General features: G+C 41.1%; 1 protein-coding gene across 3 annotated transcripts in view; it reads right to left on the bottom strand.

Moving 5' to 3' along the window:
- Positions 1-20,889, bottom strand: part of JARID2 (jumonji and AT-rich interaction domain containing 2) — a 196,909-nt gene that overhangs the window by 53,652 nt on the left and 122,368 nt on the right. For all 3 annotated transcript variants that reach the window (XM_015854678.2, XM_015854676.3, XM_085540184.1), the window contains exon 4: positions 6,257-6,426. In XM_015854678.2, the coding sequence (XP_015710164.2) occupies positions 6,257-6,426 (170 nt within the window). The remainder of the gene's footprint in view (positions 1-6,256; positions 6,427-20,889) is intronic.

Below are 20,889 nucleotides of genomic sequence, written 5' to 3'. Positions count from 1 at the left end.
CCACTGCACAAATCACAGAATACTTAACGTTATGGCCAATGTAATGGCTGCTGTAATGACACAAAGCCCATTTTCTTCTTGGTCTGTTCTTTGGAGCAGTAGAGCTAAATCCAAACTCAAAAGAAAATGGTTTCTTTTTCAGGGAAATACAATAAGGGGAGGGAACACGTGAATTTTCAGGAGAAAAATAAAAGGTTCGCTTTCCAAAGTTAACAACATACACACCAGAGTGACAGGCTACTGAATAATAAAAAAACAAGTAGAGTGCTTCTCACATCTACAATTCATATCTGACAATCTCAAAGCAGAATACGACAATCTCAGAGCAATAAACCTCCACTCATCTGGCTGCCTTTGGAGGTAAATCTCAAAACCAATCCTTCCCACAAACCATTGAACCCTTGACTTTATGATCCTCTCACCACAAACAAGACACGTCTGTACATTCCCGAATCACCGTGTTGACATTCCAAAAAGAACTACCAGGCTATTTTTCAAACCCTAGAGATCCTCAGCCCCATGACTTGCACAAAATTCACCTTTTGTGGGGGCACTGAAAGCTTCCCACAGCGTCACAGCTTGCTGAACCACGTGCACACCCTGCTGGTGGAAGGAAGGGCAGGAATCCCCTTTGCCAAAATATACGAGGTCACCCACCTGGCTATGAATTGTGGGCCCCAAGGATTTGAAGTGTGGTTTCTGAAACCACAGAACTCAGGTTTTATGCCGGTAGCTTATTCATAATCAACATCCAGCTCCGCCAATACCTATACACGGAGTTAAATGTTATCCTCATTTTACAGAAGAGCTAAGCAGCTTGCCTGGAGACTCAGAGGGAGTCTCTGGCAAATACAAAGACCAAACCACAAGATTAGTCTCCCATTTCAGCAAGTTAATTTCATCCTGTGGCTTTTTGCAGGGGTAAATATTGGAATCATTAACATCAGAAAGAGGCCTCAAACCAGGAGGAGCAGAGAAGGCACTGATCCTGCTGCAGCACATGCAGGCTGCTCCAACGTGCCTCCAGTAACCCTTCCAGCTCCTTAGCCTCTTCAGTCAGCACAGGGCGACGCCAAGGTGTACACCACTGCAGCACAGCTGGAGGGACAGCCTTGCAGTGGTTCTCCCACCCTAGCAAAGAGTAGCCTTCATGCACTTTCTGATTTACACCAAGTGCCTGCTTCCTGTCTGCCCTGATTACATTCCTCTTGTCCTAAATCACTATGGGAGCAACGCACTCCATAAGCAGACTAAATAACTGCATGTTTGATGCACTTCTTATCCCACACACAGAAAGGATCTTTCACATTTCAATGCTAACCCAACCTTAAAATAGAACTTAAAAACCGTGAGACTACAGTCCCCAAATGCAAGCTTGTTTTTATTAAATGGTTTGTGCAATGAGGACTCTCCACACCAGAGCTTATCCTTCCATTTTCAGTGCATCCTAAAATTTCAGTCTCAAGCACCATATGATTTAACAACTCAAAATCTATAAAACGTCTTCCTCCAACATTTAAAACCAATCATCCTAAGTCTTTATGTTATAATATTACTTTGGAATTATAAAAACTAGCCTAGACTGCAAAGCCTTTAAAACCTTACATTTTTGAACAGTGTCAGCATTTCACTGCATTGCTTCCAGCCCAATCAAGTGCCTGTGCTGTTTACTGTGCTTATCCCAACCTGATGAGCACGACTACAAGGTTGTAGTATGTGCTGCCTCTGAATGTCAGTGCCCCAAATAATGGCTACTGATGCTGCAGTCTTCGACTCTGAGGGATACGAAGGATGTATTTTGGAAACTTTCCTCTTCACAATCCTTGAGCACACACTCAAGCCTGATATGCTGGCACCTGCCTTCCATCCACCCACAATCCCATCTAATTCTGGACGGGTACCTAAAAAAACCCCAGAGGCTGCTCAATAGAGGCAATGCACCCAAACGAGACAGGAGAGACAATACTGGAATATTAGGATAGAGAAGGAAAAGGTCTCCCAAGAACAAACTGCAATAGGACTGCATCAAGGAGATTTAAAAGTTTCTTGTTTCTGAAGTATGGACAAGCATGCTGCTTGTATGGTTTTCTATTTTGGTTTTGCCTGATAGTAATAAATCATTACATTGTTAAATCATTGCGGTACTCAAGGAGCAGTCACATGTTTCTCAGTTAAAATAGTCTGAAAACTCAATTTGTGAGATCTCAATTAAATTATCCTTATTTAGGAATCCCTGAAATTCTCTAGCATGTAGGTCCCAGAGGCCTGACTTAATTAGAAAATTGATCATGGGAAAACTTTTTAAAATGTAGGCTCCTAATCATAGCTTTTCTGTTATCACCTTTGCCATAGATCCATTTCTCAGGGGGACATCCTTCTCTTTCCCCTTTTAGCTCTGTATTATTCAAACTGCAATATTTTAAAACTGTAAATAACTATGGAGAATAAAGGCAACTTAAATGCTCTGTAATGGAAGCTAGAAAGGTTTGATCAGAAGCATAAAATACAGTAAAAGTGAATGCCACTGTGTGTCAGCATGCAGATGACATGCCGGTATCTACACACACTGCTGAAAGATACTAATTAAGCCTCCAGCAAAGGGCATACAGGCTCCTTCAAATAAGCTATTTAAAGATAAGAACACTGCAGACAAACACTTCAGAGATATCTGTGCTACTCCCTTCCTCCTTGTGCTGGCAATTCTAGGTCACAATTAAAAAATAAATGGAAATGAAAAAGGAGGAAGGCTTTAAAATCATTCAGAGAAGGTAGGGCTTGCCAAATCTGGTCAGCTAGACATATTCCTAAGTGCACAGATACTCATCAGCTGGTACAGCATTTCATTTCACCCTGCTTACCTTATAAGAAGTAATTAGCACATTGCATTGTCAAATCGAGGGTTCAAAAAACGAACTCTAATTAAAAATATGTTTAAAGCCCCTAGTATTCTTGATAATGAAACCAAGCAGGTCATCTTGGTTAAATTACCTCCCTTTGAAATTACAGGATGCTATAAATAAATACATACATACATAAGTAGAAGTGCTGCGGAGCATTAGATTTTCTGCCACATAGTTGAAACCCAGTTAAATAGGATTTCTCTTCCTAAATACTGGAGCTTGCACACATAAAGGGCCATGTATCCAAACTGTGGCATGACAGTCTTCCTTCACTACGCATAGAATTCAGTTGTTGCTGCCTGAAATAAACCCCACAGAGCATTGAAGAGTGAACTTTTAGTTGCAACAGCGATTTCTACACTTCTCTGTTTAAAAATGGAAAACGAAAATACAACCTGATGCAGTACCACAAATTTACACCATGCCCCAGTACTGTTGCTGGGTGTTGTGGTATAAGCAGAGAGATGTGACCATGGAGCTGTTTGCCCACTAGTCCTGGTGAACGCTCTCTGACCAGAACAAAGCTTTGGCCACGAACATACTGACCACGATGATGAGAAACAGGACGTGAGAGCCCCTCGCTGTTTGGCATCATACCACTACTACACTTGCTACAAAACAATTTCAATCACCTGAACTTGTATCTTATCACCACGCATTTGAAAGCAATGCGGCATTTTTCCATGTGGCTCTGTCTCACTTCACACAAATGCAAACTGCCAGGGGTGCATAGAAGTCAGAATAACCACATGGCCCGTGGCCATACAAGCAATTCTGAACTCTTCAGCATTTCAATAAAAAAATGGCACACAGACTGAAAAACAAAGCAATCCCTTTTGGAAAAAAAAAAAAAAAAAAAGACAAGCTTTTCTGATGCAGAGTCTAAGCAAGATGCTCTTTCTCTCTCCAAGTTCACCAGGTAGCACTGGAAGAGCACCACCAAACCAAGCTGGCAAATGTCCTTGGAGGCTACTTGCTTTCCCTTCTGGAGCTGTACATACCAGTGGGCTGCTGCATAACCTCCCTATAAGCATATGAAGAACCAGCTTCCATTTGTTTTATTACAACAGGGACATCAAGAGGGTCCACAACTGACTGCAGAATTTCAAGCTGCCTCAAGAGACACAACAATTCAGAAACAGAAGTAACACTTACCCCAACCACCATGCTCCCTGTCCCTTCAAGTCACAGCCTCTGCTTCTCCAGAGAGATGCGTTCTGGTACCACATGTCCAGGATTTCTCCCTGTCTTTTACTAGCTCTTCTCAGGCTTTGTACAATGGTGGGGAGGGATGGAGCTATATTGTGAGTGCTGAAACACAAGGCTGACAGACCCTCTTTCTGGTTTTCTTCAGCCTCTTTAACCAGATCAAGAACATGCCATGTGTGGCGCTCCTGGTGCTGATTTTCTCTCCTGGCTTTTAACATAATTATAATTGGGATCTTAGTGTCTGAATGCCTGTGTTGTCTGCAATATACAAGTACTTCTGCCTACTGAAGAAATTAGAATGAATTGCAAGTCCTTAATTGACAGTACAAAACATCAATTATTCTACAGATGAATAACAAAGAAGAAAATTAAAGGTGCAAGAGCTAAACAGCCACTGATTAAAATATATTAAAATAAAAAACACCACCTTCTGAATGAAGCACTGAAATAGGAAAAAAGTACCCGTGCTTTGTGTTTCCACTGTAAAAGCAGAACACTAAGAGACAGGAGGAAATGAAAACGGAGATAAGTCACATCCCCATTTAGGTTGCCTTTTTTTAAGCGCAAGTGCCTTCAAAGCTATAAATAACACGTGCTTAGTTATCAAGCAGTGGAAACAAGCGTGTGAATACAACCATGTGTGCTCATACACATACACACCCTTCTGAATTTTCCCAGCAACAACTGTGGCAGTTGGCCCAGATCACAGCAGTGACATGCTGCCAACAGACCGATCAACCTCACAGCAGACTAAATTAGAAATACATTTCCACAGATTAAATTTCAGAGGACTGTGATGCTACTTTAAACTCCATTAAATTCTGCTCCTTGCAATCCTTTAAACAAACACAAAAGCTAGCTAACAACCCTTTCCACCCATCCTCTTTACCAGAAGTCTCAACAGGAAAGAGGTTTCATTTCAGACCAGAGTCCAAGTAAGCTACCAGTCTAAAGATGCTACAACTCTAATATCTCACAAAAACAAAAGAAATCCATGCTGCATTAAGGCAAGACAGCGCTGACAAAAAGGAAAAGCTACAGGTGGTGTTGACCAGTGCTGTTAGCAGGCACAACACAGACTTCAGAACTAGAAATAGTAGCTTAAACACAAGTGGGAGCAACCAGCTTTGAAGGATTCAATCCCCTAGGGTGGATTTTTGCAGACAAGCTCTATCTGTAATAAATGCAGATCCCCCTTTTTGCATTCACAACAAAATAACAGCAAGAGGCATCATGCCAGCATTTCAAGGACAGAGCAGCATCTAACTATAGGGGATGGAGGGCACCTGCCAAAACAGAAACACACCACAAGATCCAACATAACAATTAAGGTTTAAATCAAAGACATTGTCTTCAGGACATGACTTGGGGCACAGAGGCAAGAAGTGTCCCAACAAAAACGAACACCAGGGTAAGGTGTCCTTCTACAGCTTAATCTGGCTGGTTAGCTATACCTCACGCAAGGGTCCCCAACTCTGCCATGCAAGCTTTCAGACACACACCAGTAATGGCACTGTACAGCTCCAGCAAGGCCCAGGCACACACTGGGAAATAAGCTGGGAAATTGGGATATCTCTCAGTACAACTTCAGATACCTTGTCTTCACTAGGTTTGCACAGCAGAACAGTTAACATGTTTTAATTATTACCATGGTAACAATCCAGCTTTTATGGCAGTTATGATTAAAAACAATGGCAATAATTCCATTCTCCATCCGATGAAAAGCATCATCCAGATTGAACAGCAAAGACAGCGTATTGGAAGAAAAACAGAATTTCCAACCAGATTTCTCACACTGCAGGAGTATTTATGTGGTAAATTTAAGTACTTCTTCAGTTTATAGTCAGGCAAAACAAATGAGGGTGGGGAGAACTTAAAGAGAAATAAAGGAAAATGCATGCAAGGTAACAGAGTGCTAAATATAAAAAGAATTTCCCTTTGCACTATTACCAGCCTCATTTTCTGGTCTTTAAAACCATGAACTTGAATGCTCATTCTCCAGATACACTCAAATTGTGGAAGCTGAAATGCACACAGTATATTCAAGCACGACACCAGAATGTTTGTATAGCTACTATGCAGCGCGTGGTGCTGCTGCTTATTCCTTGAATGAGATTGTGCCCCCCAGGCTGCTGCAAAAGTCCTACCTCGAAGACAGAGGAAAGTAAGAAAATCTTCTGTCTTGGGCTTCCTTTTGGAGAGGTCAGAAATCTGAGTGGCGGGAGGGGGTAACAACGGTTCCACTATCTTTATTGGAGTTGTGCTGGGGCTGTTCGGCTGGGACTGAGCAAACTTCCTTTGTGCTTGCAGCCTTGGCCTGCGGAAACAAAAGCGCATCAGAAGCACATTAGACAGAACTTGCAGGAGGGACATCAGAGCATCAATATCAGTTTAAATAAAGAGAGACAGAATCCATCTCCTACAAACAGTATACATAACTGTTGCTTATGATAGTTTTGGTACCTTCTACAGCAATTCAGAAAACCAGAAAGGCAACATCTTGATTATAAAATCTGTGACTACCATGTCATATGTTCCAAATATTTTCTTGCACGTCATACACTTACAGTTCATTATTTGCTTGTTTGGAAATTAATTAAATCTGTATTCTGCATCAGGCAAATGTCTTTTTTTTTTTTTTTTTTTTTTTTTTAAGTGTTAAGTTTTCTTTGCCTCTTGTTATTTGGGTGTTCTTTTTTAATCACAATTAATCAATCTAAAATGAGATGTGCTTTAGCCTCATTAAAATTCTTAATTTATTCCAATCTGTTAGCATCTTATTCAGATAACAGAATACATATTAGTATACGTGGTATCTGTATTTGCACCCAGACCTGCGGAAACAAAGCAAAACCTTTAGGGAAATGTATTTTCAATTGTGAAAATATCAGGCAAAAGCCATTAGATTTTCATTCCAGTTTAAAAGACCAAGTGGTTATTAACTATTTGTGACAAACTTGTAACGATGAAGGGCACGCACCGACTGGATTAGTTCCAGTCCTGGTACTGGGCAACGGCCTGACGCTCTCTGCTAAGTTTTAGAGCGTGACCATATGTACGATTATGGGAAACGAACAGAAGCAAGTGGTTTTGACAGTCAGACTGCAAATTATTTCAAGCCTATCTGAAGGCTCTGATTAACTACTAGGTGGCAATGAATATGATTTTCTTTAATACGTCTAGAACACAAATTGGTATTAGGGAATGCGCTTTGGGGCAGGACAGATACCCGGAGGGGGTCTCACCAGGAACTTGACTCAGCTCAGCATTTAAGAACATGCTAATTTCTCACTTAAGCAACTGGGACTCTAATTATGATCGTTATTACAGCTTCAAAAAGGAAAGAAGCTCCTGAAAGAACTTAAAACCTCATTGAGAAGGGATGCAATTTTATGTCATTTTCTTCCCTAATAGCAGCATATTTACATAATGTAGAAGTTAAACATGTATCAAATAACACTAAAGAAAAAGCCAGGTCTTGTCACTCCACTGCAGACTTCACTGTTACGACACAGTGCAAGCACAGTTATTGTTCAGTATGGAAGAAACACATAACTGGCAAACTTTTTTGCAGATATTACAACTAAGTAGCTGAGTAGGTCTGAAAGTATATTTTAAACTTCCTCAATTTTGTCCCAGCAATGTTTACACACATCTCCTAATGACAGCAGAGAACAAAAGCAGCATTCAGCAGTTTTCTCCCTGAGCTGCACATAAAATTGTCTGTATCCTCAGGATTCACTCTGCTCTCAAATAACAACAAAAAAATCCCTACCCACTCCTCACAGCCATTCTTACCATTTACTGTTACCTCCTTAGTGGCATGGATATTATGGTGTTTATACATACATACTTTTACCACGATGCTTATAATTTGTGAACTGCAACTAAAAGACTACTCTTATATTTCCTATTATGTATGAACAACTACCATTCCAGAATGGAGGTCTTATATAGATCTACCTATATATCCCCCAGATTACTCAAATTGCAAAGAATTCCAAGAAGTCTCTTGAGGGGGATGTGTGAGATTTTAATTTCAACCAATTACATTTCTATCAGCAAAACCACACACATGGCCAGAGAGAAATGCTTTGTGTTGGCTCCTGTTCCGCACAAAACATACGCTCTCCAGCCAAAAAAGCAGACTATAAAAAGGTCAGCAGTGAGATCCCTGCTGTCATCTGCGGAGCAATTTTTCCCCACAACCACGGTGTTCTGGCTGTGCTGTTAAAAGCATACACAACCCAGTGGCTGGGTCGGCCAAACGTTTCTCGGAAACTACCTGCTGCAGTGTGATGTGATCACAGCAAAGTAGCAAGGAAGACTCTGCAGCCCCTCAGAAAGTAAGCCATAAGCTTGTTTCATGGTTCAGAATCAACCCTCTGCAGCAAGGCCTGGCCAGGCCTGTCTGCAGCATCCCAGTTACCGGTCCCTGGAGCAGTGGAAAGGGATTAGGGACAGCCACTTTTTACCATCTTCCGTGCTCCATCGGGGGTCCTTCATCTCAGTGCTGACAGCTGAAAAGCTAGGCCCTCCCCCAGCTTCATTCCAGGCTGCGGCCATGAACTTTTGCCGTTTCCTGGGGAGGTTGCAGAGACTTGTTACCATATGATCAAACGTGTCAAAGATGTTTCCTCTCCTACAGACAAATGTGGAGCACCGCTGCTGATACATGCCATACTTCTTCACACTTGGCTTTCACTCACCAGATCCCCAGAAACAGGCCTGTCCCTTCCAAATAAGAGTTTCTTAATATACACAACAGTCAGCATTACCAATTCAATTTACAAAAGCTAGCAAATGAAGGCGCTCTCTAATGACTGCCATATCCCCAAGGTTTCTGCAGTAACTCCTGTTTTATGTGTATTTGCTCTACAGGCTTCCACCTTAATGCCATCAAGCAGTTCCTGTTCCAGGTTTGTGTGATAGCCAACACAGACACATACACAGACCCACACACACTTCAAAACACAGGTCCTCGTGAAGGAATGTACCGATCTTAACAACCCTATATTTCTCCATGAAAATCTCTAGAAGCATAAAACCAATTATATCAGGTATGGTTTCATGTTACACTTAATCCAATCTAAGTGTGAAACTGTGCCAAAAGAGGAGGCCAGGCCTTCCACTAGGGTTACATCAGATCAGGCCGCTGTGCTCTGAGCTGCGCAGAGAAGGTAATGGAGGGACAGAAGTGCTCAGAAAGACTTTTTGCATATGATAAGGACATAACAACACCATTGTGGTTTCACTCTTCATTTGTTAAGGCAGCTGGAATAGACTATTTATTATACACCGGGCAACAGGAGACAGAATGGCACAAGCAGAAAAAAGAACAACAACAACAGTGTTTCCTTCCTCAAAATAAATTGCTCTCCCCGTCCTCATCTAAAGGGTATATGCTATATAAGGCTTGCAAATATTCAAACAGAGCAGCTATGCAAGAAGGAAAACGATGTGGGAAAAGCCCAACACCACATCTAAACACCATCCAAACAGCCAGAAATATCTAGACTATTTAAAAATAAATAGTAATTCACCTTCTCCCAACACAAAGTTGTTTTTCTTCTACTATTTTTGACAGACCTTAAACACCTACCTAGGATATAAAATTCAAAAAATCCTCTGTCTGAAAAAGTCTTTGCTTCCTTTTGATGTGCTTCTCCTCTACATAACCTACTGTTTAGGACTGAGACTGCAAATTACAGCGCAAGACTAAAGCTGCACAGCAAAAATATCCCCAGTGTACAAACTCAGGCTAAAAATCATCTCACTCTAATGTATACTTCTTGAAATTTTTCTAGACTGGTTTTATTTTTTGCTGAATGTTTTAAGCAAAAGATGTTATTTATAATCCAAACACTACAGTTTGCATTAGCTAAAAATACTTCAGAAACATCTTTTAAAATAGAATCTCTAGCACCACTTCTGCAGCATGCAGGCATATTTATTTAGTAAGAAAACGCCAACTATACAAAGGCAGGCTTTTCTTTGAAAGTACAGGTTGGTAATGCCAGTCTGTTAATATATTTACTAAATATTAATACTCTAGATAACGTGCGTGCTGTGCTAGCTACAAAATGCATTATCATATAGCAGATGTACAACTAAATCTGTACAAAAATCTTCCACTTTCTTCAGTTTATTTCCCCTGTAGCTCCTGAGTGAAAGCAAAGCATAGGGACTGTAAAACATACAGAGTGAAGAACCGTATGGCAATATGTACATTTCAACTGATAACACGTACTCACATCTCTCTATTTAAGGTAAATTTAAGGGTTGAGAAACACTTTGCATACCTACGCATCTCAACCAGCAAGAGCTCTGCAAAACAAACTTTATCTTTTTCAAATATTCTCCAGTCTCTAGTCATGTGCAGATTTTCATAAAGCTTCCTGCTGGTGATATGCTGCAATGTTTGCTTGCTGTTTCATCTCATAACCTTTAGCTTACTCTTTGTACTTCATTTTTATCTTCGCTGTTGCCCGATGTTTATGTCCTTTTTTCTTTTTTAGGGCACCACTAGAGTTACATTTCCAAACACTAAAGCTTGAGTAGCTTGAGTGTCACCATTTCAAGATTAATTCACATTTCCCTTTTTGATGCAGATCTGTTTTCCACTTTTTGAGCTGCTAGGGAGCAGCACGTAAGCTAACACTAAGGACTCTGCCTCTTTCTGAAAGCAGTGTCAGCATTTGGTTACCTTTGGTTGGTTCTGTTGCATCTCTGCCAGAGCAATTGCAAGGCACGTATTTGTACATATGTAATTTTGTTACATTAAATTGGCTACTACAAACAAGTGGCAACAGGCTCGCATGGGTTCTCAACAAATGGTGCTAGAGTACAGCATCACTGCCTGACCTAGGAACTGATACTGAGGGAACACACTTTATTGCAATACATCCTGCAATTACATGCAGACAGCTTGGGCTCTTTATTATTCCTTTGCAAGGCTTCACAATTCCCAATTCTGCTGACCTACCAAAGCATTCTTCTGTATCTTTTACTTATTTCCAACAATTTGGATCCTGTTTTGAGTTCACCATCTTCTGCCTTTGTCATAATAAACAGAAACTACACATTCACTTCAACACATCATTACACATAACCATGCAAACTGTGCTTGCATACAAAGATTCTTGTATGCATACAGCTTTGTTTAATAAGGTAAACTAATACTGAAGCCTGATTCTTTAAGATATGTTCAGCTCCCATTAAAAATAAGACAATTTAAGCTTTGATAGCCAGATATGCACAGCACATCAAATTATTGTCAAGTGTTTGATTTCCAGCTTAACAAAAATCGACCTAGCAGTAGAAACTTTCAGGCAAGCCCAAGGTGAGCATGAGAAAACTAGGTGCTGCAGGCACCATTCTTACAATGGTGAAGATGGACCATAAAGAAATTTTGACCTATTCTGACCACATGCCAGTAGGAAGCATGGCCAAATTACGTTTTGCCCTTTCATTCCCAAGAACAAGCCTAAGACATTCACCAAAAACAACAGCTTCTGAGAAAACCATGAGAACAGGACTCTAGAATTCAAACCAACAAGTTGTGGAAAGCAACACTGCAAGAAGAACAGTTTAAGTATTAAAAAAAAAAAAAAAAAAAAAAAAAGTAAATGAACGCAGACTACAAGACCTTCTTGGCTCTCCCTGAAGCAAACTTGAGATCAGTGCTTATCTCTAGCAAAGCAGTGTTTCTACCTGCATACATTCTTACAACTATGCCCTGGTTTATGACTTCAGGCAAAGTTCTGTGAATACACAACACTACATCAGGAGCAGAAAGCTAGAAAACAAAGAAGGGCTTTGAAATTCATTTCTTCTCCCACATTCCTGTAGCTTCTTGGGTAGTATAATCTGCCTGTATCAATGGTACCTATTGTTGCCGAGTTCCAACCCAACAGGCAGGGCCACCAACCTCCAGTTTTGGTAGTAGACCAAGTTGCCCAACCTGGTCTCAAACACCTCCAGGAATGGGGTAATCTTCTCAACTTTCTCTGGTCTAAGTTTTTGTTTTGTTTTGTTGATTGAGCCTAAATTAATACCACAATTCTAAGACAGCCTCAAAATCTCAAGAGAACAAATCATCGTAAAACATGAAGAACACCTCCACTTAGTACTTCATTATGGTGCCTTGAAGAGCACATTTCATAGACATTTCTTGCTCTAAAACCTTAGCTACACTGAATGGATACACATTTTCCTTTGGTGACTTGTTTCTTTTTTTTTCTTTTCCCCCAAATGGAAAACAGTTGGTGTCTGAGAATCTCCTTCAAATAACAAAAAGATGCTCAGAAATGACATCTCACGAAAGATAAGTGAATTAACCCATACACTCAATGACTAGACCAAAGTACAGCTAACAAATGTATTGTTAAATACTGCTCAAATAATCTTTAATTCTGGAAGTATACAATTTTTCTGACCATGCTCATTGATCACAAAAAAATTTCTGCAGTCTCCAAAACTGCTTTATTTCCTTTGGTTTAGCAGGAATATGTATATATAGGAAGTGAAATAGCTGGCTGCTAAACACTGAAGACAGCCATGGGCAAAGAAGGAGCTATTCGAAGTTTCTGGAAACTGTTAACCACTCACCACCATTTAATAGAGAAGGAACTGACACACCGCAGCTCTGGATTCAGGCAGTTCAGGTGTTAAGGAGGTCCAGATAACCTTTCAAGGGACGAATCACACTGGGTACTAAATTCACAAGGGTTTTTTCCTGGGACATCCATGGTGGCCAGGAATTTTTGATGGCATCCTGACATAACAGTACAATTTGCCAGTGTGAGTTTGAGTTTCCTCTGTAGGCCCCCAGGGCACATGGAAGCAAAGACGAGCAAGAAGCAATGCAAAAATAGGAGACCACGGTTAGCCAAGCTTGCAGTCCTTCTCCAGGATACCCAGACCTCCTTTCATCTTACTGACATAACTGTTCGCAGCTGGATCCTGATGTGAGACCATCATGGTTCCATCCATGGTTATCATAAGCAATCTGAATCGCTGCTGTGCTCTACACAAGGTTACAAGCTCTCATCATGCTCAAGCTAAAATGACACGGAGCTACCAAGGTGTAACTTCAGTCCAATGTGATTATGAAACCACGCATCTACCTTCAAGCACCTAGATGACGAGATGCTTCCAGCAGTTGGAGAAAGGCTGAGTCTCACCTAGACTGGACAAGAATGTTTTCTCCTCCATACGGGCATGTGGTGAACTGTGTATGGCAATAGATGGCAGAAGAGATCCTTGTGAACACCAGAGACAGGTGGTGCCACCCTTCCTTTGTCCTGCAGTGGTTCTTAAAATTTCCTGTTTTGTAGTAGCTTCATTTCTTCTCTAAGAATACAAGTCCATATATTTCAACCTTTGCCTGTGCTATAAGTTGTAATTCAAGCTGTGATTACGCTGCAACCACATTGCTGGTTGCACAAAACCACCCAGGTTAAGCCTTCCAATTTACCAGCTCACTTGGGAACCTAACAAAGCTGTGGACATTACACTGGTCCTGCAATGGTCCTCACCCAAAGCCCTGGTTACTGCTGCTACAACCAGAAGCGTTCATTTGAGCCAGCTCAGATATGCTCGCACAAGTTACAAGCATGAAATATCATCCTCAAAGACAAGAGGCAAGAAACAGCAACGTACTCCAGCGGTTCATTTTGACAAGTGCTGTGCATTGGACACATCTCCCGTCTTGCTGTTCTCTAAGCATTGAAATCCACATTAAGTGCTTGGCAAATAGAGACTTGAGTTACAGGATGATACACTCAGAAAAGGGGGATTTTTATAATAGCATGACCCAAGATTTCTTCTAAGCATGAGCCAAACCCACCTCTACAGTACCAGCAAGTTGTGCAACGAGGATATTGCCAACAAGTGACTTGAGGTTAGGTCTGCCATTCTATGCCACACTGCTGCTCAAAGAAAACCATCACCACAGGCCAGAAAATGAAAATGCAAAACCAGACCAACTCATAAGAACTCATTCGTGTTATGTTGTATTTTAATAATCGTTAGCAAATGTCTGGCTGGTTATGTTCTGACAACCTTTTCATCAAGGACAAAACCACAGAAATATATATAGATTTACATTAAGCACTGTCCCACGTCCTGGAGGCATACAAAGTGAACTCCAAAGTAATAAAATACCTTCCACTCTGGGAGGATTTGATTTCCACTTCCCTTGCAAGGCCTCCACCTACTGGCAAAGAACCTGCAATGTCCTGCTGTTTGGGCTCACTGCAGGTGGAAGAGAAAAGCAATACCCTTATTTTTCTCATATATTCAGTAAAACCAGTGCGGAGAAGCCTAGAGGCATTAAACACCCTTTTCACTTCACCTGCTCTGCAATGCTGTTCTTTCCTCTGTGTGGTTATTGGGTAACTGAGGTCGCTGTTACGTGCAGTCAATCACAAATAAAATTTTAGAAGAAATCTTCCCTACAGAAAGATTTCCCACCTGAAAGATTTACTGTGGAAAAGATCCTTCAGAATGTTAAAATGTACCTAGTTTTCTAAAATCTCAGCCCTTACCCTCTTCAGTTACACAGAATCAAAGTTACTTTTAGCACACACACACAGCACCTTGCAACCTCAAAACTCTCCTAGTAGTATTTTCAGTGCTCTGAGATGCTGGCAAAACATGTTTGCTTCCTAGTTTCCAACCAGGAGACAACAAACAAAACTGGGATGGTTCAGATGACAGTGCTTCTTGCTTCATTACTCATGCAATGCCATTCTGTACTTTGTCTGAAAACTAAATCCCTGACAAACTCAGTGCAATCCTTTCTTCCATACTCCTCTTCAAAATGGTCGCACATTAGAACTGAATGATACACCCAGTAATACCAAATGTATCAGAAGCTCCCTCTCTAGTAATCTGGTCAAGCACTAAAAGTTAAGAGCGCAAGATTAAAGCCATGCAGCTGAACAACAACCAAAAAAAATCTCTTTTCACTTTGAGCAACCTTCTGTCTGCAAATGTGCCTTAAAAAAGAAAGAAAAAACATTACTGGGCAGATCATTTCATTCTTGTTTTCCAATCCTCAGAAAAACATGCGTACTTCAACTATCGCAATCTTTCACTTTTTGCCCTAAAAGTAACTTCTGCTAGCCAGAAAGACAGAGATTACTTCTGGCAGAGATGTCAGAAGTAACAGCGTATGGATCATTTTAGCCATCATCTGAATGGCTGAAAAACTTCCTGTTCAATTAAGTCCTCCATTAATCCCTACCATTTGAATACAATTTTCCGTCTGCTGGCAGGAAGTGATAAAAGTCACACGGTCAGTAGGTTGCAGGCATTTTAACCTCTCGCCGAGACTGCTGCTTGCAATCTAACCATACCTGAAACCAGATATCTCCACTTCCCATGGGGCTGGCCTCCCAAAGGATCCATAGCAGCATCTGGCTATTATTATGGACTCAGTGTTTGTCTGTAAAACTGCAACATTTAGAGAAAGCTAAAGAAAAGATGTGAGACACCCTATACCTGCCTCACAGACTTTGCTCTGATAAGCAGCAAAGTGATCACTTCTGCATAAAACACCCATCAATCATGTTCACTGTCTTGCCAACAAAGATTACTAAATAGAAACGTACAAATGAACTAATGAAAAAAAAAAAAAAAAAACAAAATCAGTGTAGTCTGTGAAGTTAAATCTATACTATCCTAATGTTTTTGAGGGGTATAAAAGAGAAACTTTAGCAAGCGCTATCTGTGCTTGTTGATCACTACTCTTTTCCTACATCATTGTCTTTTTTTCATTAAGGTTTTCTTGGAAGCAAACTGCCACCCTCCCCAGGCTTCCTCCCCGGGAGTCAAACAGCCCATTCTTGTAAGTCAATCAGGCAGATGCAGTCAATTGTCACAGTAACTCTCTTCATGCCTTCTTTCAAGCCACACCACATCCTGCTACCAGTCAAATTTGCCTGAAAAGAAAAGGGGCCACGCACCCTTTGAGGCACACTAAATCCGATGAGAGGGGGCTGGCTAGACTGCCAGAGCATGCTGTCTTTCTCTTCCTCCTAAAAGCCAGATAAAGTGGTTGGGAACTAATGATATGGATGGAAACTATGGTAACAATTCCTGTGCCACACAATCTATAGCCTTCCCTGCAGATTTTCTTTCTCTACCTGCCGTAAGAAGTACTCAATACTTTCTTGATTCTTGCAGTATGAGTTGCCCTACCTCAAGAAACTCTAGGAAAATAATGATAAATGCATACTGAAACCATTTTGGTACCAGGTGATTATAGCACACCCCATTTGTGCATGCAAAGCACTGATCTGTCCAGGAATGGACAAAAATACAATCCCTCTGAGAAAAGGTCAGATTTATCAAACACTTCATCTTCCCTAAAACCCTTCTTACTTTTAGGATATGGCAGCATCTCAGCAGCTAAATGCCTGAAATTTGATGGCACAAAGAAGAAATTAATCTTGCTGCTGACAAATGTGGAAACCCACATTCCTCTGAGTCCTGCCATGAAGGATAAGAACACAGCACCCAGCTGGGATGAGGGAGAAGGCAGCAAGACCATACTCTTCCGCAGCAGCAAACCGCCGCACTGCCCCAGCTGCATATTCCTGCCCTAACGGAGGGACTTGGCTTAGTTTAAACTGGTTTCAGCAAGGGCTGCTGATGAAAAAATATATGGTATGTGCTCTTTGCTTCACCTCCAGCCACGCGTTCCTGTTTTTGCAAGCACTAGAGCTCCTGAGACCCAATAATCAGCTGGCTGAGGAAGGCAATCTAGCTGAAAATTAATTTATAGGTTGATTTTTTTTTCTTTGTTGGGTTGGATTTCATAACCACAGAAGTGCCAGCGTTGGCACAGAAAGGTGGTGAGAACTCATGGGAGGAAGAACAGGACTGCCTTTTCCAGTAGCAGCTTGCATTAAGATCACCTTAAACTGACTGAGAAACACATTAGTTACTGAACTGTAAAATGTGAGCAGAAAATGTGCCTGGCAGCAATGCCAGTGCTGTCCCCTTTTCTGTCAGCCCTCCTGCCATGGCAACCTTGTCATCATGAAGATTCTGAAGCACAATTTTCATTTTTACAGGATAACCTGCTTTTTTTTCTGAACTAATGACAAGGACTGATTTTCTGCAAGTGTGCCCCCATAACAGGATCACCGTTCGTTCAGCTTATGAATGGGAAAATAGGAAAGGATGCATAAGGATGGCATCCCAGATACTGCAAGCACCGATGGTGGTTCTCTTCCATGCTCAGACATATGATGGCAAGAGTAAGTGGTTGACGTAACATTGGGAAAGGCTCCAAGAAAAGACCACCAGTGATTTCTAGAAACATGTGTGCAACCTCAGGGCCACGCTCTGTAAGTGTCCCCATCAGAACAGATGCACTGGAATAAATAGTTCATTTCATGCTTAGAAAGGAGCTCATCTTCAGCCATTTTAACCTGCTGGTGGGCAACATGTGAGCTGCTCTGTGACAGGCAGCAAGATGCCTTCCACTTAGCATACTGCATTACAAACTCAGTCTGTTCACAAATACTTCAGCTGTATATGCATACAGTCACTCTTCAACTTGCTCCACACCCAACAACTAGTCTCAAATGTGAACTGCTGCAATGAGTTCAAACACAAACCACCAAGTACACAATTAGCCCTTGTTCACACTTTGCTCCTCACTGCATCCCAGTGCTTTAATTACACTAGCCACCTTTTCCTAAGTAACAGATAACATATCTAAGCTCAAACATCCTTCCCAGATCTGTACTTTTCAAACAGACTCCCTGCAGGACAGATGTTTCCTTTCGTCCACGGTTCCAACTGGTCATGCCCATCTCTCAGACCACACAGGATCTACAGCTGCATCAGTGATGGCCTGGCGGTGACATCTGTACAATGCTGTGACGTGCTGCTCCAAATCTTGGGTTCCTCACCTCACTAAGCACAGTCTTGTATGCTCATAAAGGTCCAAAGCCCTTTAGTGTTGCCACATGCTGATCCTTCTCTACCCACACATCGTTTGCAACAGGGAAGCACCACACTGAGCCATGAGCGGAACAGCTCTAATGCGTGGTCAATGATTTACTGCAAGTCCTTGGGCAAATCACATTTCTGTCACTTTCCCCCAACAGATCTTAGACATTAGCCAAAGGAGAGCAGGCAGAAGGATTAAAATCCTATGGAAAATTGTAGGCGGTTGGTGTGGATATGATGCTGCGTTTAAATCAGATCACGACTCAGAGCTGGTTTGCCACACGACTGTGCAATAAGTTGTGCCAGTGCTCCCATGCAGGAGCAGGGAGAAATTGGCAATTACTTCAGCTGGGACTGCCACGGAACACTTGATGAACTCTCAGCATCAGTTCATTTAGATCTGAAAACCTCATGCATCTCTAAGGCAACTGGTGAAATTGTCATCCAAAAAAACGCTGAAGAGTGAAAAAAACAAAATTGGAAAGAACACTTGAGCAGTGAAAGAAAGCAAGAATAAGGCCAGGAGCAATTAAAGAAAAGAAAACATTGCTAGGGAGTGCAAAGAGCCATCAGTACATTCAGGAAAACAGAAGTTACCTGAAAATAAAATGGAAACCCTGCAAGGGCCAGAAGATGGAGAGTGGCGGAGAGAACTACAACATGGCTGACAACATGCTTGACTAGAAAAAAAAGTACAGAAATCATTTCCATAGCCAGTCAGCTGCTGAGAAGAACCTAACCTAAGGTAAACCTAATGTACGTAGAGTGTTTCATAAACCTCTTGATTTCTGTGCTTTGAATTATATTACCTTATGGGTTCAGAAACTAGGGATACCATTCCAAGTAACAACAAATGCGACCACAATGGATTGTGTAAGTGACTGCCCTTAGCACTAAGGAAATCTGAATAGCTTGAAGGCGAGAATTAAGTCAACAAAGTCAACAAATAAAATAAATGCATCTTTTATCGCTCCATTACCAAGGGAAGAAAATGCCAAAAGGCAGAACAAGAGATGCTTCTCCTGAGGCCTCTCTGGCAACACAAGATTGCCCCAATTTAATTAAATAAGTTTTGTTAAATCAGCTCTAATCCACGTGGACTGTTATGGGTTAAGAGTAGGTTAAATCAGTGCCTTGTTGACAGATAAATCAAAAAGACAGCCTGGCCAAACAGGCTCTTGCTCTGCCTTAACTTCATTAATTCAAAGGCTATGTCTTAAGTTGAAGTAACAAAGCCCATCTAGAAAATTTCCGTGAAGCACTGCAATTAAGTTTCAAATGATTCTGGATCAGTAAATCCAAAATCACTTCTAAAACAATCCCAGATTCCAGCCCATCTGTTCCGTGACCTACTGGGTTCTGTTTTATACCACAGACTAAGCTCAGATGTCACATTAGGTAGAAATACACACTCTTTATTTTTTCAAAATGTCCAAATTCTGTACTTTGTAAAAGGCATTGACTCCAATTTCACATTCTGAATCAGTAAGGGAAATTTTAAAAACAAATCAGACTGAGACACCTCTGGCCTCATACAGGGCTCCAAACTTAGGTATGAATTTTGCCAAACACACAAATATGTATCTTGTGCTTTCACAGAGGCTTTTCCCACCCACGAGGGACTCCTCACAGCAAGACACTTTTAAAAGCATTCCAGCTACTCAGTGCATTGGTGTTATATAAATCTACAAGATGAGGAGCTACATTAGGAGTAATTGGGTCACCATGAGTATCACTCCTCACAGCCACTATGTGACCCCAGCCAGCTCAAGAGAACTAATCTGGCTCACAACACTTAAGCTGAATGAAATTCAACTATATACCGAAGTTCTACTCTAATCATAGTTTCAAACGTGCATATACATGTAGACACACACTCATATATATTTATAATATGCAATAAAAAGGATCAGAGACAAAGATCGGAAAAACAAATAGCCAAATTTTAGATCAGTAAGCCTTGCATAAGGTACTTCATAATATAATGAGACAACTAACCATCATAGCTAAGCGCACTTTACATACCTCTCCCCTTTAAAAACAAACAAAATCCCAAAAATCACGTTCTCCCACACTAAGGAACCCATCCCGCCAAACAGATGAACCAGACATCACAGTTCTAGCAAAGCGTGGCTCTGAGGGAACTCCAGGTTTAAGATCTTTTCCAGCTCTAGTTCCTTAAATAAAGTATTCTAAAACTGACTGAAATGGTTGGACTGTGCTCACTCTCAAGTGTAGTTGCAAAAAAAAAAAGCAGCTGCTGCTGCTCACATCGTCACCCAGCATCAGGAGTGTCAAATTTAAGACCAGTCATAGTTTTACCAAACAGTTTCTTTAGAAGGACTAAGCAGCCAACTACTACATACAAACATCGCCCTAAAAACAGGAGGTTTCAAAGCAAAAACCAACAGGGAAAAAAAAATAGAAAAAAAAAAAATTGAATTATGTCTTCTTTTACAGTAAAAATAGATATTGAATTATGTCTTCTTTTACAGTAAGCCAAGAGAAGCAGAGAAAGAGATCTGCAGTGCCACAGCAGCCATGAGGTTCTCTGGGTTGGGGTTGTAGGGAAAAAGCAACAAGCTCGGGTAGTTTTTACTCTATATCCTCTTCTCAGCTGACAGCAAGGAACTCGTAACTATTTCTTGGCAACATTTTCACACTCTCCATTCTTGCATTGAACAAAATTCAAGCAAAAGGTACCATATTTGATCAGCCACAGGCCAGGACAATCTTCCTGATCAAGAGAGCTGCTATGGAAAATGAGGCATGCCAAAAACTAGAGTTTGTCATTATTTAAATGAATCAA

Source organism: Coturnix japonica, chromosome 2 (assembly GCF_054131305.1).
Source record: "Coturnix japonica strain WE chromosome 2, WE-NBRP24, whole genome shotgun sequence".
NCBI classification, from domain to species: domain Eukaryota; kingdom Metazoa; phylum Chordata; class Aves; order Galliformes; family Phasianidae; genus Coturnix; species Coturnix japonica.
The sequence above is the reverse complement of the archived record's forward strand: the minus strand, read 5'-3'. Positions and strand labels throughout refer to the sequence as shown.